General features: G+C 40.2%; 1 protein-coding gene across 1 annotated transcript in view; it reads left to right on the top strand.

The window, feature by feature from the left end:
- AMPH (amphiphysin) overlaps window positions 1-16202 on the top strand; it is a 125306-nt gene that overhangs the window by 95052 nt on the left and 14052 nt on the right. The window contains exons 12-17 of the mRNA XM_075493556.1: window positions 960-1067; window positions 4361-4384; window positions 6036-6059; window positions 8696-8728; window positions 9912-9962; window positions 12034-12150. Of these exons, the coding sequence (XP_075349671.1) occupies window positions 960-1067; window positions 4361-4384; window positions 6036-6059; window positions 8696-8728; window positions 9912-9962; window positions 12034-12150 (357 nt within the window). The remainder of the gene's footprint in view (window positions 1-959; window positions 1068-4360; window positions 4385-6035; window positions 6060-8695; window positions 8729-9911; window positions 9963-12033; window positions 12151-16202) is intronic.

Raw genomic sequence — 16202 nt, 5'->3', positions numbered from 1 at the left:
TATGTGTACAAATAATTTCTTATGGTATCGTTTCCAATCTGAACACTTTTCAAAATAGCATTCTAATGAATACTTTACTATCTATATATTCTGTACATCAAAAGACAAGCTTCTCTCACTATTTAATAAACACTGAACAACTAGCAGTAGGCAGTACTAGCCTTGTTACCAAAACCAAGATGCTTGCCTAGAATATTTATCATTAGTGATGATTAAATCTCAGCTATAGTTTCACACTAATGTTGAAGCACACTAATTATTTGTTCCTGTTACTTTACAGAGGGAAAGACCTGTAGCCCCTTGAACAAATCTATATATTTATAGTGACCTCAGAGGCCTTCGCTAATTCATTAATTGCAAACAAAAAAAGGATCTACCATGTAATCCAGTTTTGTAAGAGCAGATCGGTGTAGCAAGATTTAGTTAGTGTTATATAAGATGTTTCCTAAAGTTTAGAGCTAAGGACAGCATTAAATGTTAATTGGTATTCATGTTCAGAATTGAAATTTAATTCAAATGCATTTATGTCCTTCTATATTGGCTTTTTACTAATGTTTGTGTTTGGGGAGAGTTTCACTTATTAGAATGTATGGACATTGGGTACCGTTTATGTAGTTTTTAATTTTGGTGTCTGACTCAAAGCACTTTAAAAGGGCCTTCACAGTCAAATGGTGAACACTCAGCACTTTTTCAAAAGGGCTGCAATTTGTTTAGCCTGAAAAGGCAAAGCTGCACTACACAGAAAACAAAGGCATCATAAGACTGAAGCTCATAAAAATAAAATTAAAAGTTACACTAAAGCTCAGGAAGGTCTTCAGAGCTTCCTCCCCTTCTGGCTTGCACTGTAGCTAGAAAGTCTGTGAAGTAATTTTTTTTTTTCTTGGGCCTCTTAATATTTTGTTGCCGAGGGCAGCTTTTGAAAGATGAGTTTTTCAACAGTTATGTTTCTCTTCTAACAGAATGAAGTTCCTGAAGCTAAGAAAGAGGAATCTTTGCTAGATCTGGACTTTGACCCTTTCAAGCCAGAAGTTGTATCAACAGGAGTAACTCATTCACCCATGTCTCAGGTATCTCTTTGTGTTGAGGTAGGCGAAGCATATAAATGCAACATGCTGTTTGGTAGCAAAGATTTGCCTCGCGTACTAATGAGCAGTGTATCTGCGGTGTCTGAAAAACTTGATATTCCTGAGCAGCTCTTGTCATCCATTTCCCCTTTAGTAACCTTGTAGTTGATGATGTACTGGAAGGAGAGGAAATTGTCAAGTGGTAAAATGAGATGTCCACCAATGAGAATGGTTGCTGGTATCTTGGCCTTGACTTCAGCATGCCATTATTTTCCATCTTTAGAATAACTCTTAGTGCCAACATTATAATTCTCTAGTGCCTGTTTTTCTGACAGTTTTTCTGACCTGGCTTTGACTCTTCATATCTGGAAAGATGCCTCATGGGACCTAGGTCTCATGGAGTCAGCATGCAATTGCTTTGCTGTGATGGAGTTTCTGTACCAATCAGGGGATATGATCTGAGTGGTTTTGCTTTTAAAATCCATTTTAGACCTACCTCAAGGAAAATGAGAGGATGGAGTAGGATGTTTCATTTCAGGATGTTGTGTTAAAGAAATTCTGCATTCTACGATAATATTTGCCATGTTAGTTTCTTGCAGCAATATGAAAAAAAGAAGAAAAGCAAAAAAAGGCTGATGTATCAAGTTGCTGATTTTCGTTGACTTGCTGTAGGGGACCTGCTATTTTAAGATCCAGAACTCACCCTCACTACCCATAAGGCTGATAGTACAGTAGGGAAGTTCTCCTGGCCAGCAGAGCTGGAGCTCTGTGTTGCACTGAGAAGGAAACAATATTAACACACTGTCAGCAAAATCTTTTATCCCTGTGGCTATCACTAACCTGGCTTGTACTGTGAGACATGAGAGGACTAATCAGCTGTTCAGGAATACAACACTGGCAAAGGAGTAAGACAAGAAGCTTTAAGGCTGAGATAGTCTTGGTTCTCTGCTGTTCTCTTCCTCAGTTAATTAATTTCTTATTTGGTGTGCAGTCCTAGTTATATAATGAGATCTGTAGTGATCTGTGATGGGTTATGCACTGTCAGATAAAGAGTGTATTGTCAGCACTCTGAACGTTAGCTGAAATTTCTCATTGTGGTTTGCTAGGAAGGGTGTTTAATTATAGCAGAGGCTTTGTGCATCTTTCTTGGTTTTTTCTTTTTGCTTCCTCTAAACAGGGAAGGGGAAGAAAATTCCTTGACATTCAGTATGACAGAAAACTCTAGCTGTCACTTTGCTAACTCTACACTTTCAGCTTGTCTTGTAATAACACTTGATTAGAGCAGTGGGATCATTAAACCAAAGACATTTAACTTTTGTGACAGAGCACGTTTGTCCTGACATCATATTGTACACATTGCAGAAGAGTTTATTTCTATAGTGGAAAGGAGTTGGTTTAGATTCAGCTGTACCATGAAATACAGAATATAATTCCGGTAGAAAAGTACATTGTATTTTTTCATCTAGGTGCATAGGAAGCATTCACTGAGTGCCTTCAGTCTCTCCTCTCCTTTCACCTTTCCTCACAACATATATATATGAGAAAGGATGGTCCATATCCACAAGAGCATGTGGATGAGTTACAGCACCGTGTTTTTAGAAGAAGGAAAGATAGCCCTGCAGTCTGAGTCTCGATCTCTCTGGATGTGGCAGGGTGATTGCTATGGCAGCACAGACAGAATGAAGTCACTGGTCACAGTCTTTGGAGAGCCCTGTGCTACTTTGCAGGGAGATTAAGAAGAGAGCCTTAAGTGGTCATTCTGTAGGCGTATAGTTTTTGCCTCAGTCATGGATATTTTCCCCTCAGCAAATTGTGCTGAAGTAGTGGTGTGAAGACAAGTAGTCATCTGTGCCATCAAGCCTGGGGAGGCCTGGCATGACTTCCCTATTGATCATTTAATTAATTGATCCCTCCACTGCTTTGCCAGGGTGATCAGATCACAGTAAGTGAGCCCCAGCCTGCTCTTCCTCACTTGCTTTTCTCTTTCTATGACTGCTTCAGAAGTGGCCTTTATAAACGTGGCAGCCCTCACCTCTGTTTGCTAGCTGTGGTCTGTCTCGCCTTTCCCTCAGTATGTTCCTTCCCCCTCATGCTCAAAGCCTCATCAGCAATGAAAGGTAAATGAAAGAAAATGAAAAATGAGCAATCTCTCCTTCCATGGAAATCTGTAGGACATCTAGAGTCTGCACCAGTTAGCACTATAAGAAGATTTTTCCTTAAAGCTTGAATGTTCAGCTAATAATGTTACAGCAGAGTAAGCAGGTACACTTGTGAATTATATTCACTGAAGAAGCACATACCTGGACTTAAAATTAAACTGATTGAGAAATCGCTGTTAATGTTAATTTGCTGTAAATCTGAGTAGTGAGTTATTACTGTGTCTTTTGTTTGTGAAAGCAGAAGTTGTTTAGAGCACCATTCTGTCCTTATAAAATAAGAAGCAGGCAAGAAGCTAAATGCATCAACCCTTTCTCTTAGTCAAATGTTAGATGTCACATTTAACATTTGCAAGTATTTCAGGAACAGTTTTACATTTTACTTTATGAATGTCTTTAGTGTTTGTTTTTCATGGATTTTAACCTAGGTATGAATATAGTAGATATGTTTTGAAGCATCTCGGACAGCTTTTGAGACTAACCAGCAGAGTTCCTTCTCATGTGGGGGGAACTATTAATATTTGGCATGAAGTCTGCTGCTTTTCTTTCATCTGTCCATTCAGCTCTTCAGCTCTTCTGTCACTAACATTTGTTACTTAACAGACTGAACGAGAAAATTAGAACATTCGTCAACTTTCTTGTTTTCTTTGCCAAAAAACATGCCATTTTCCTTCCTGGTGTTGGACTTATGAGAAAACCCACTTGTTCTCAGTGGATATCTGGACTGTTTTTTATCTAGCTAAAAACCTGACCTATGTAAGCTCTTTAAAGCTTACACTTTGCTGAGACTCCTGTACCCGTTTAAAGTCATTCAGTCACCAGCTCAGAATCTGGCTGTTACTCAAGCACGTGGCGGTATGAGTTTGCTGGAAAGCAGCAATTGCTTTGAAGTGGGAAATACCACAATCCATCGCATACTGGCCATCCCATTTGACCAAAAAGCATATTATGCAGATATGTACACACACACACACACACGCACACATACATGTGCTAATATATAAAATATATATGTATTATAGATATGCATATTAATAATTCCTCTCTTTTTAGTTAATGCACACAGTTATGTAGCATGTTGAACATATAGTATATGAACAGTATTTTTCTAAAGCCTCTTTTTTCCGCTCCTTTTTTCAGACATTGCCATGGGATCTATGGACGGTAAGCCTGACATTTATCATTGCGAATTGAGATATTTCTGTGCCTCTGATTTTGTTACACCCTAAACTCAGATTTACAATATTTTTACCAAAAGCCAAGATAAAGAATTTACAGACCATCACAAACATTTTCAAGTATATGAAGCCACTGGGGATCTTTTAAAACACACAACAACAAAAAATAATCTCTGTTGCTACAAAACCAAAATTATGTCAGAAGTCTAGGCTCATAAGATTCACAATCATCATAGCTAAGTGTGTGTTGCTTTTCTTCTCATGTCTGAATTACAGCTATTAGTGGGTAGGAATGGATGCTAGTCACCTGTTTTAATTATCTGAAGGTGTAGTTCCTCAGGACTTTAACCCAATGGACAACTGTTTTCTCAAAATTCAGGAGTGAAGAGAGAATTTAACTTGTCTTTGTGGACATACAGTGAACTGGAGTTATTCACAAAAGCTGCTACTTTAGGAGACTGCATGAATCCTTCCTTCTTCCTCCTGGTGCCAAATCAGATACAATGATCTGCAGGAAGAAAATAACTCATTTTTGTGAGCTTTTTTTTGACTTTCTGTCATGGAGATAGCTGGGTTGACTTGACATGGGGCCCGATATGCTCATTTTTGACCTTTTGCAGCTTCAGCCAGCACAGAAATCTGTGGATGCTTCTCGTGCGTTCAGATTTGCAGCACTGTTTTGTGAACACGTGACATATGTGATGTATATTAAATGCTCATCTCTTTCTACTGGGAAAGGTTAAATAAAGCCTGAAAAAAGAGTAATGTATGTAGGCTAGCCAAAATTTCAAGGCTGCCAATATCTAGACTAGCTAAAATAACCCAGAAATGTTTTTAATTTATTGCTCTAAACTTAGATTAGATAGCTTTATCAATGTCTTCCTTTCACACAGTTTTATTTATAGCTTGTTAATATTATATATGTATTCTGTATTATAATTATTTTCCTCTTTGCTCTAGTTTTAAAAAAAAAAGAGTAAGTAGTGAGCTTCACAGCTAAATGTTTGAAATTAGGGATACTCAACCTTTTACTGCATTTATCTTAATAAGTTGAGTGCAGAGTAGTTGTTGATCTTCCTTGCAGCATTTGTATTTGTTCAAAGTGGCAGTGTAGACAGCAGGCTTTGTGACTTGATGCCTTAGTCTGTGAGGATATAAATGCTTCTGCATGGCACAGGGTGATGGAGAATCAGAGCTGCACCCTCAGAGCCCTCTGCACTGCCTGAGTGATGCAGCGATGCCTTAGCGTAAAAACAAGTAAGCTCCACTGCCACTTGGGTTGCTTCCTTCCTTGTTCACTGCCTCACAGAGCAACCCCTCTTTTCAGTTGAGATGTAATAGGGTACCTGCAATAAAAACGCCAGTGGTTCACAGAGGAAAGCAAGGTGTGATGAATATTCAATGTACATGTAGAACTTCTTTTATAATGTAATCCAGAGGCTGGAAGTGTGGCTTAAATTCAGGGGCCTGTGGTTAGTCTTCAGTGGAGTGGCAGGAGAGGACCCGCTGCTTCTTCCCCATGCCAATTTGGTAACTGCTGCTGGTTAGAGAACTGCTAATTAAAGAACTGCTGCTGTAACAAAGTACATCATGTTCTTGTTTTATTTGTTTTCTATGTATGATTTTCTTCTATACAGACAAGCAGCGAATTGGTGCAGCCGGTAAGCAAACCTCCCCCCAAAATCACAACCACTCTAGAGGCATGCTTTAATTAGCGTGGTGTAATATATAGTTTTCTGTTTTTTTCTATCAGTGCTGCTCTTTTACATTGCAATCTACTGCCTCCAAATGTTGCAAACCACATAACTTTTCCTTAAATGGCTTAATTTAGTCACTTTCATTCTTTAAATTAAAATTGCTCTAGTAAAATATAAATTTTGTGTTTTCTCATCAAGTCCGCCTTTATCTTTTTCATCTTGTGTTTTTTCTTTGCTTTTCTGTCTGCTTAAAGCCTGATTCTTCAAAAAGTCTTTCCCTGTGTAACCTGATCATGGAGGAAACCCCAAACAGTGGGTCATCAGAAGATATTAACAGATCTCAAACTAATCTAGGTTCACTCAACTGGGGCCTAGATGTTAGCACACCCAGTGTCAGCCAGGAAATTACTGCAGGTGGTTCTTTGCTTTTCCCTGGGGCAGAGCAAACCTCAAGCAAATCCACGGGTACTCTGCCTGCTAGCGTTTGGCCTGCTGTAGGTGAGCAGGAGGATGCTGCACCAGGGTCAGCTTCTGTAAATGAAAACCAGAGGACTTCACTGGAGGACCAGTTGGATGCCAAAAATGTCCCATGGGAAGATGTGGTGACCAATCAGCCTTTAAAGAACATAACCAGTTTTGAGACACCCATGCTGGGAACTGATAGCTTGTTGGATGAACCCGTCCCATGTGATGTGCAAAAGGCAGAGGCAGAGCGGGAGGAAGAAGAGTGGGCAGGTGTCAAACCAAGTGAAAAGGTAGAGACCAGAGCTGTTAACTACAAGGAAGTAGAAGGTACAGAGGAACTGGAAGGGCGAGGTTGTGAAACCAAAGGAAACAGTGAGGCAGAACTTCATAACCGTTTAGCAAAATCAGATCTTGAAATTTTACTCAGCACAGGGGTAGAAAATTTATGTGAGTTGGAAGATAATGATGAGGATGCTGGGAGAGCTAGTGGTGCTAACCTAGAAGACCCTAGGGAAGAAGAATTCAGAGGGGTCAATGTCATTGAGGAGGCAGGTGGAGAAATACCATTGTTGAGCACAGGGCTGGAAGGTGGGGACAAAATAGTAGTGGACAACTATAAAACTATAGAAAACACTGGCGCTGAACCTGAGAGAGTCTTTGGTATCTGGGATCAGGACCATGAAAGGACATTTGAGGATGGCTTAGACCAAACTGACAGTGGTACTGGAGAGAGTACATCCATGGAGTATATGAATGTGATGGCACATGTTGACCTAGAGGTAACTGACCACACAGAAAAGGACCCTACAAATACTGGAAATGTTCTGTGTGATGCTGAATTATTCAGTGCAGAAGAGTCTGGCAAAAGAACCGAAGAAAATAGCATCAGCCTCCTCCCAAATGGTAGTGCTGCTGATGAAGGTCAAGCTGCTGCTGAAAAAGAGTGGGCATTGCTGCCCGAGACAGCTGATGCTGCTAGCACAAGCTGCGGTAATCCTTGCCTAGATAATGCAGAAGACCAAGTGTCAGGTAGGGCGGCAGCAGCAGCCGCTGAAGAGCATCCTAGTAGCAGTGCCGTTCCTGAAGCCTTGGAAACAGATCCCTGGCTGGCAAACTGGGATCCAACAGTTACTAATGATTCCTGGGGGTTTTCTAATCTGTCAGATGGCCAAGCCAATGGACTGGATAATTGGCCCTTTTTCCCTAAGCAGCAAGACTCAGAGGAAGGTAACATGGAAAATGTTTGGCTAGGCATTAGTGATAAATGGTCTACACAAGACCTGGGAGGGACTGATAACAGCTGGGGAGAAGTAGGTGCAAGCACAAGCAATAAAAGTCAGGAGGCACCAGTAAAACAAGGCTTGCCTGGGGAGCAGGCAGGCATTAGCAATCCTGGACCGAGCAAGGAGATAGCTAAACCCTTGGCTCTGTTTCAAATGGGAAATTCCAGAAATGCTAGCACCGAGAGTTCAACTAGTCCTAAAGACAATGAGACCAACAACTCAGATTTATCTGAAGATGAAATTGCTAACCGGAGATATGGATTGTTGTACCAGGAAATTGAGGCTGATAAAGAAGAGGTACCTACCCCAGTGTGTAGCCTAGTCTAGACAGAGTTCCTTAGGCCATGCATAACCTTGTCGTTTAAAAACAATCCATTTGTGTGTTTCCCACTGCCCCTCCCAAGCCTGTGCTATTCTTTTTTTGAAAAATTGCCATGCAACTGTTCATAGTGTGGTGCCCTTCAGCCGTGTAATGAAGCAGGCTGACAAAAATGCATTTCAAAACGGTGAATGAAGCTTTAAACTGTGAAGGCACGTTGTGTCTCACAGGTTTTGTGTTTTATATGTATAACTTTACATGCACCTAGCCTTTTTGTAATTATTATTTTATAAAAAAACTTAAGTTACTCTGCTTTGTGTTTTTGTTTTTGTCGTTTTCTTTAAGCCTGTGACACCTGTTATCAAATAGCACTGTCGTCAAATTTCTTGCTGCCTTACCCTTCATTTTATTATCTTTTCTTTTTTTTTTTAAATGTCTGGCCTACATTTTTATTTTGCAAATAAAAATGTTTTGACTCATGTTCTGATTTAGTAAACAAATGATAATTTGTTCTGATCTTCACTTCTACTTAGGCATCCAGCACAGCATTTAATGGATTTGCACAGGTAAGAAATAAACATGTTTTGAGATTATTGTTTTCTCTGTGCTGTTAGGAAGGGATTAGGACTGGCTGTACAATTTCGGGAAATCTTTTCTACAGACAAGCTGTACAACAATGTCATACTGACTCAAATCCAAACCTTGTCTGTTCTCAGAAATTACTCCTAGATGTTAGTAGAATGATGCTAATACTCTTGGTACTTTTGATCTGACTGAATTTAATAGCAAAAATCCGACTACCTTAGTGGGACAGATTTTTTCCTCCTAAAAGGACTGGTTTAGCTTTTTTATTGTACTCTTTTGTGGATTTTTCTCACAATCCCAAAATCCTATAAAGTGTGGTTTCCTCAGTTTCACATACTTTCAGTGACTGTGTGTATATATAAAATGCGTTTCATTTGTTTCTGCATCTTTATTTTCATTTAAGAATATATTTTAAAATATATTTAAAAGCACTCAAAAAGGCTGAGCCTTATACAAGGATGGAAATGAGTCTTCCAGTGATTAACCATTCTGCTCCAGGACATTTAAATTAGTAAAGGATCCAGAAGGAAGGAACCTCCAATAATTAAGGCAAAATGTTTGCCCTGAGGAAATAAAAACTTGATGCACCCACTGCAGTTGGAAAAAGATTTGGCCCATTAATATTTTGCAAATTAATTGGTTCTGAATGAGTAAGATATTGGAAAACATCTCTGCTTTTGTACCTTCTTAATGCAGGTAAAATTTTGTATCTGTAATTACTATAGTTACTATTCAAATAAAAGCCCAGAATCAAGAGGATGTGAAAGTAGCTTAGAGCTAGTGTACTCCCCAGGCACGGGCACGTGTAGTGTGCGAAAAAGATTCTGAGTTTCACAACTTAGAAGTGCATTGTGCCTGAAACAAAGTCCTTGCAATTCGCATGTATTTAATGAAGGGTTTTTCACTGCCTTTAATAACATCTCACAGTTTAGAAGCATAGTATATATAATTGAAAAAGGAATGTCTTTAATATTAATAGTGCTTAACTAATAATTATTATTTTATTAATACCTATTTACATTATCTATTTGTCATCTTATTCTATGTGAATTTACTTATGACTTTACCTGAATAAACCATTAAAAAAGTCAAGTCTTTGATAGACACCTGCAAACATCCTTTCTCAAGTATTTCTGCATCATTGTTTTTCATTTCTATATCTAGGATACCTCTGCATTTACAGTGCAATCAAATGAGAATGTGACAGAGCCTTTGGTAAGTGGTGGCTTTTGCTTCCTTTTTAAATGCCTTGTAAAAAATGGCACCATTTTTCCTTTGTGCAAAGATATTTTCTCCTTTTTTGTGTTTTCCATCATCTAAATCACAAAACCTTAACCTGGAAGAGTTGGTGGGCGATATCATTGTAGTTGTAAATCTTTACCCACTGAAACAATCTTTCACAAGAATAGCACAGAGAAAAAGAAAAGCAAGCCAGGATATTCTAAGATATGTTTACTTTTCAAAGGTGTAGTCAAACAGTTTGTTCATTTATTGCATTTAAGAAATTACAAGAATGAGTACTATGATCCAGTGTACCACAAGCAGGTGATAGTACATGATGGCTGTTTAAATATCTCCAATATTGATGTAGTTTGATCCACTCTCCACATATTAATAGTAGGCACAGTCTACTTCTAAGGGGTGGAGAATCTTTTTGGAAGAGATCATACTTGGGCAGTTTCTTAGTTTCTCTTACAGTCGTTGGTTAGCCTGGAGTAAGGATGTGGAATAGCAGCATTGCTGGGTGAGTGCTATAGCTACTTAATAGCAGCAGAGTGATACTCAATATTATTTAATGTGGCTTTTGTATGATGCCTCTGGTGGTGCTTGTGTTCATAATGGTTACTGAATACGGTGAGAGTACTTTTACTTGGAGGTGAAATGTGGTAACTAGTCTGAAGACTGCTTGTCCACAAGTGACTTGAAGCACATCAGTGCAATCTGCATTATGACATGTTGCCTGTGATTTTAAGCCTGAAAGTTTCTTCCAGTGTTAAACCTCAGGAAACTCATTAGTCATCTTACTTGGGATAAATCTACTTTTTGTTTCTCATTTCAGTCCTATCTCTTCTTTGTGAAATTCCCTAGAGCTGGCATTAATACACTACACACAGAGATTTCTGCACAGCATGGTATAATATAATGAATGTTTGTTTATGCTATGCCAAATCCTGAAGGTCTTGCTTAGGCAGACTTCTCTGTACCTCATTAAAAATCAGTCTGCTTAAGGAATATGTGAGAAAAGAAGTGAGAGGCTATGGTTTTTTTCCTGAAAAATATCACGGAGAAGATTTTAGTACCTTTAAGAATTTCATGGAAGCTGTCTCTTCATCCCAGGAGACCTTCTAGCCAGCTGCCTGTTATCAACTGCAAAGCAGCTAAAGAGCTTTTGAGCTTCATATTGTGCTGAACAATTTGTTCATGGCAAATTAATCTACTGGGGTTATTTTATCTGGTTGAGTCAGCCATCTTTATAAATGGAATATGCTGAGCACAGCTTGCAGAGCTCTCCCCTTGTATGCGTGTGTATTTGCAAAGTGATGTCTCCATTGGAGATCGCACTTTTGCTGTGAGCTATTGTTCAGTCCTGTGAGCAACAGGACTGAACATGTTGCAGGGCTGGTGATATTTGCTAGATCCTCTTGCTAAAAAACAAGGATTTAAAAGGGTGGAAGTCCCAATAGTGGGTTGACAAATGGATGCCTTGTAGGTGATTGAGAGCTTAAGAGGGAATGCATTTTAATAAGAAACCAGGGATGATTTTCCTGCTGCCAGAATTCAAGCAGTCAGTGGTTGCCCTCGTGCATAAAAAACCTGTTTGAGTCTCTGCTAATCGCTTCTTACCTTCACTGGAGAGGGGACTATATTGTCTGAGAACAGACAGAACTAGGGAATAGGGGATAATTTTAAAAACTCACGTTTGAAGTCCAGGGTTGGTACACCCAAGTGCCAGTTTCAACTCCTGGCCTTGCCATCAGTTTCTGGAGCATTTCGGCGCAAACTGAGTGCATTCCCCCCAGTTTCCATCGCCCCTTTCTGTGCTTTCTTTCCTTGCAAGGGAGGGATGTAGGACTGGCTCAGTTTATGTATAGAACATTGAGGATGAAAATGCCCTTTAGATGCTGTAAGGCCAAGCATTGCCATCCTCTCCCCGGCAAAGCCTGGCAAGATTAAGCCTGAAGCAGCACTGTGCCAGGCACGGTTCCCATTCCCCTCCTCCCTCCCGACTATCATGTGCTCCTCAACAATTTTTCCACTGTCTACTTAAAAATCGATAAAACAAAAGACTGAGGCCGAAGAAGCTCCACCTGGGGAACCCAAGGTCGAGGAAACCCCTGCTGCTGCTGTTGCAGAAAAGGAGGCCGTCCCTGCTGAGCCTGCCGAACCAGCAGAGCAGGCTGCGGTGAGTGACCTGTCCCCTCTGCCACCTCCTGGGCCTCATCCGAGCCACCTTTCATCACAGTGAATGTGCCTGCTGCATTTCAGCCATCCTTTCCATTCTTCACCGTCCGTCCATGGCTGGTTTCCCCAGCGCCTGGCTGTGTCACAGCATGCCTCTCCAGCACACATCTTCCTTTCAGCCCTAAAATGTCATTCCTCTTACGTTTGGCATTTTAGACTGAAGTTCAGCTGAGCGATTGTGGTTTAACAGATTGTTTGATTCCAGATGAACTTCAGAAGGGGAAAGAATTGATGCCATTTTTAAATGGCGTTATTAGCAGTTTTCTCATTTCATTTCAAGCTGAGGTGTAAGTACTAAGTCAATGTACATCTTGTATGGTCCTTGCTAATGAAAATACCAGAAAAATATGATTGTAATATAAATGTCTACAAGGCTTATGGTTTTAGAAGCTAGCCATGAGCTGAACTCCAAGTGCCAGTTTGGAGATTTTTACATGTCAGCATTCAGGAAACAGTGGAAGGAGAAGAAATGACAGTTCTGCAAGAAGAACAAAGCAGGGCACTTGATATCACTACAAATTAAGAGGTGGTCTGAGATGGTAGGTGTGGGGTTTTTCTGCTGACTAGCATCCCTTTTTATAACAGGTATACTAGTGAATATCCTTTTTATCCAACTGAGGTTCCTCTTCTACATATCGCTGTTACAAAGTCTTGGAGGTGGGTGATACTCACAGGCTAAGAAACCCTGGAGGAAAAATGCATCTGTTTTTGTAGGGTGACAGTTTTCATGCTTTCCTCGAGACAATAACACGTTCAAAGTCTCTAATTAGTGTTTGTCACTGTTAGAATATGCAGATTACTACTGAAAAACTGGACAGAAAACGGAGTTGTTTTGTGGGTCGGTTCCTGTGCCGCAGAAGCCAGTGGAAGCTGTATAGCTGTGCTTTTTGACCATCAAGCATAGTTTGGTGCCGTAAGTGTTCCCAGATTGCTGAACCGCTCTTGGCCTTGCGTGAGTCCCTATGTATCTTAATCTGTTAAGAAGGGATGATGATACCCAATTCATCATAAAATTATATGTTTTTCAGTAAGCATTTGATATACTGCCAAGTGGGAAGCAATATTAAGTAGGCTGATGTAGATGCAAGTTAGCTGAAGAAAGTGGAAGTAGCTGGCACCTATAGATGTGGCAGTGCAGAGCACAGACAGAAGACTTATCAGATATGCAGCTACCATAGCATCTCATGGATCTGTCTCTGGACCTGGTCTTGTTTAACATTTTTGTTAATGCCAATGGCTCAGACGCTACAAGCCTGATGGTGACATTTATCGATGACTCCAGGTTGGGTAGTGTCATTAACTTAGGGGGGATAGCATTAGGCCTTCTAGCTCTACCACCAAGGACAGGCTGGTTATCTGCTGGCGGTGTCAGACCCATGCAAAAGCCACAGGTGATACTAGGCAAACTGCCTTCAGCAGAAAGAAGGAAGTACTAGTGTTGGTGTGCAAGGCTCTGGCTTTAATTAAAATCTCTCTAGTTTAATTAAAGACCTTCTTAAAGATGGATTGATGGGTGGTTCCAGCTGTCTGTAGCATGGGATTAAAAAATGGTATCCAGCATGAATGATACAAAGAGACAAGTTGAGCTTTAGCTGTAGCACCTGCCTAGTTATCATTCCTTCCTTACTCCCATCTTTCTAAGAGAGGAAAAATAATTGATTGCAGAAGGAAGGGAGGGCAGTGCTGGGTGGGCTGTTCTGGAGGACTTTGGGGGAAAGGAAAGATAATCCCTGTCTCTGTCCAACCCTTCCCGTTCTCTGTGGACTCTTAGCAGCATCGCAGCTATGGAGGGAAGCAGTCTCGGTGTGTTCCCCAGAACTATGTTTAGGGTTTAATTCTGATTACACTTGCATGAATTTTGAGTAGTTATTTCTTTTTTTTAAATTCACTTTTTGTTCAGGTCCACAATACATACTGGAGCAAGTGACTTCAGGATCATCCCCTTACAATAACATAACCAAACTAAGCGAGCCCCACGGTCTGTGGAGACCAGGCTCTTCCCCTCCTGTGTGTTTTCTTTTCAGTTGATATAAATCACAGTAATAACTTGTCAACTCTATAGTAAGGCAAACAATGAAATTGCCTCTCTGAGGCACATTGTTTTGTCAGACTCTTGTCCAGAATGCCTCATGTCTAGTCAGAGTAAATTTGATAGTTTGGAATAAAGAAGGAGGGAGGGAAGGTGGAGAGAGGAGGGATGAGAAATCAGTCATTGGTCTGGAGCTCTCCTCTTCCCGTGACTGAATGGCAGGGAATAATGTGGAACAACAGATATTCATGAAGCTGAAAAGATTGTTTCTAGACGGTTTTATTTTGATTATCTGTAAGGATTTAATGAAGAAAAAAATTGCAAAAGAAGTTCACCATTTTTCTGAAAGGAAGCCAGCTCCTTTTTGCCTCGCACTAAGACAAAGACTCTGAAGCCTGTTGCACATCTTAAGTGCTAATTAAATGACAGGCTGTGGCTGCTGCATCACGCATCCGCTCATCAGCCGGCACAACCTTTTCAGATGATCTGTTTTGCTGCCTGACTGTCCGTGAGGAGTTCTGGGTCCACGGTCTGTCAGCAGCTGCTCTAGGCAAGGCACAGGACTGCAGAGCTGTTGGGAGAGAGGCAGAGAAAAACACAGTGCAAGAGCCAGGCAATTTAAGAGCAATCTAGGAGGGAGACTGTAAGCATTAAATAGAAGTTAAACAGTTTTGATTAGGTTTGTGCTTGGTTTTTTGTTGCTTTTTGAATATGAATTGCTGATTTGGGAAAATAAGCTACAAGTGTTGATTTAAAAAATGTCCGAATTGGAGTCATTCTGCATTTGGCTCTGAGGGGTTGTTATTTCAGGAAGGGCTTTCCAGGACTTGCAAAGAAGAGTTTTGAAGATTAGGATTAATGACAAATATGATGGAAGCTAAGGAAAAGTACACTAGTTGCAAAAGAGAAAAACATGTCATTTCTCGACAGCAGTTCTGCATTTGTTTGCTTTATGAGTGACAGTTTACTTTAAAAGTGGAGTTCTAAAATATTGATAGCTACTTCCTTATTGGGAATGTTTTATTGAGTTTAGTAGCTTCCAGTTTGGAGTGACAGCCACTAATCAGTTTAATTTTTCTGTGGTAAATTTCCTTTTATATCCCATTAATCCAGAAAATGTATGGTATGCCTTCTTCATTGTAACAGCTTCGCAGTAAGTTTTCTGGTAGGGTTTTCATTTAAATTAGGGAGAGAATGGTCCAGGGGATAGGAGTACCACTTGCCGCTCAGGGAGTTTTGGATTCAGTTACTTGCTGTTTCATAGTCTGCCTGAACAAGATTGCTGGGACTTCATTACAAGAGCTCATCAGAATTGCTGCCTGGGATCTCATTACATATTTTCGTCTTGGTCCTTCAGGTCTCCAATGCCATAGGACAAATAAAGTTTTTATTAGTAGCTGTCAACAGTTGATCCTTTTTGGGGAGGGGATAAAATGTTTGGTAATTAAAGGGACAGAATGAGCATGTGCACCAACAGAAGCGAAGTTAGCCATGGTAAAAAGTCCCTGCATGGATTTCTGCACACCGAAACAGTTGTTTCCCTATTTCCATAGCATCCCCAAAGGCAGCTGTAAAATCCAAAGGATACAGTCTAAAGGATATAATGCATTAACTGCTGATTTATTTCTTTTTCAAATAATACTACCTCTCTCACAACATCAATTTTTCACCTTCAAACAAAGATGACACGAGGACATTATAATAAAGTGAAAGCTTATGAAATCTTGTTATTTCCCTTGCTTCTTCTCCTACATGTGAGACATAGCGCTTGGAGTTGAGAGCACTGCTCAGAGATCGGCTTTTTGACTTCCGTTACGCTCATTAGTTTGGAAAGAGCCTTTCAGTGCTTTGGGTCTGATGCCTGCCTGGACTCTGATGTTCTCCCATTAAAGCAGTCAGACACTCAGCTAAATACTGTGGTTTTCAAAGCCGTGTATAAGCATATATGAAACTACCTCCTGAGA

Source organism: Mycteria americana, chromosome 2 (genome assembly GCF_035582795.1).
Source record: "Mycteria americana isolate JAX WOST 10 ecotype Jacksonville Zoo and Gardens chromosome 2, USCA_MyAme_1.0, whole genome shotgun sequence".
In the NCBI taxonomy this organism is placed as follows: domain Eukaryota; kingdom Metazoa; phylum Chordata; class Aves; order Ciconiiformes; family Ciconiidae; genus Mycteria; species Mycteria americana.
Note: the sequence above shows the minus strand (reverse complement) of the source record. Positions and strands in the feature narration are given on the sequence as shown.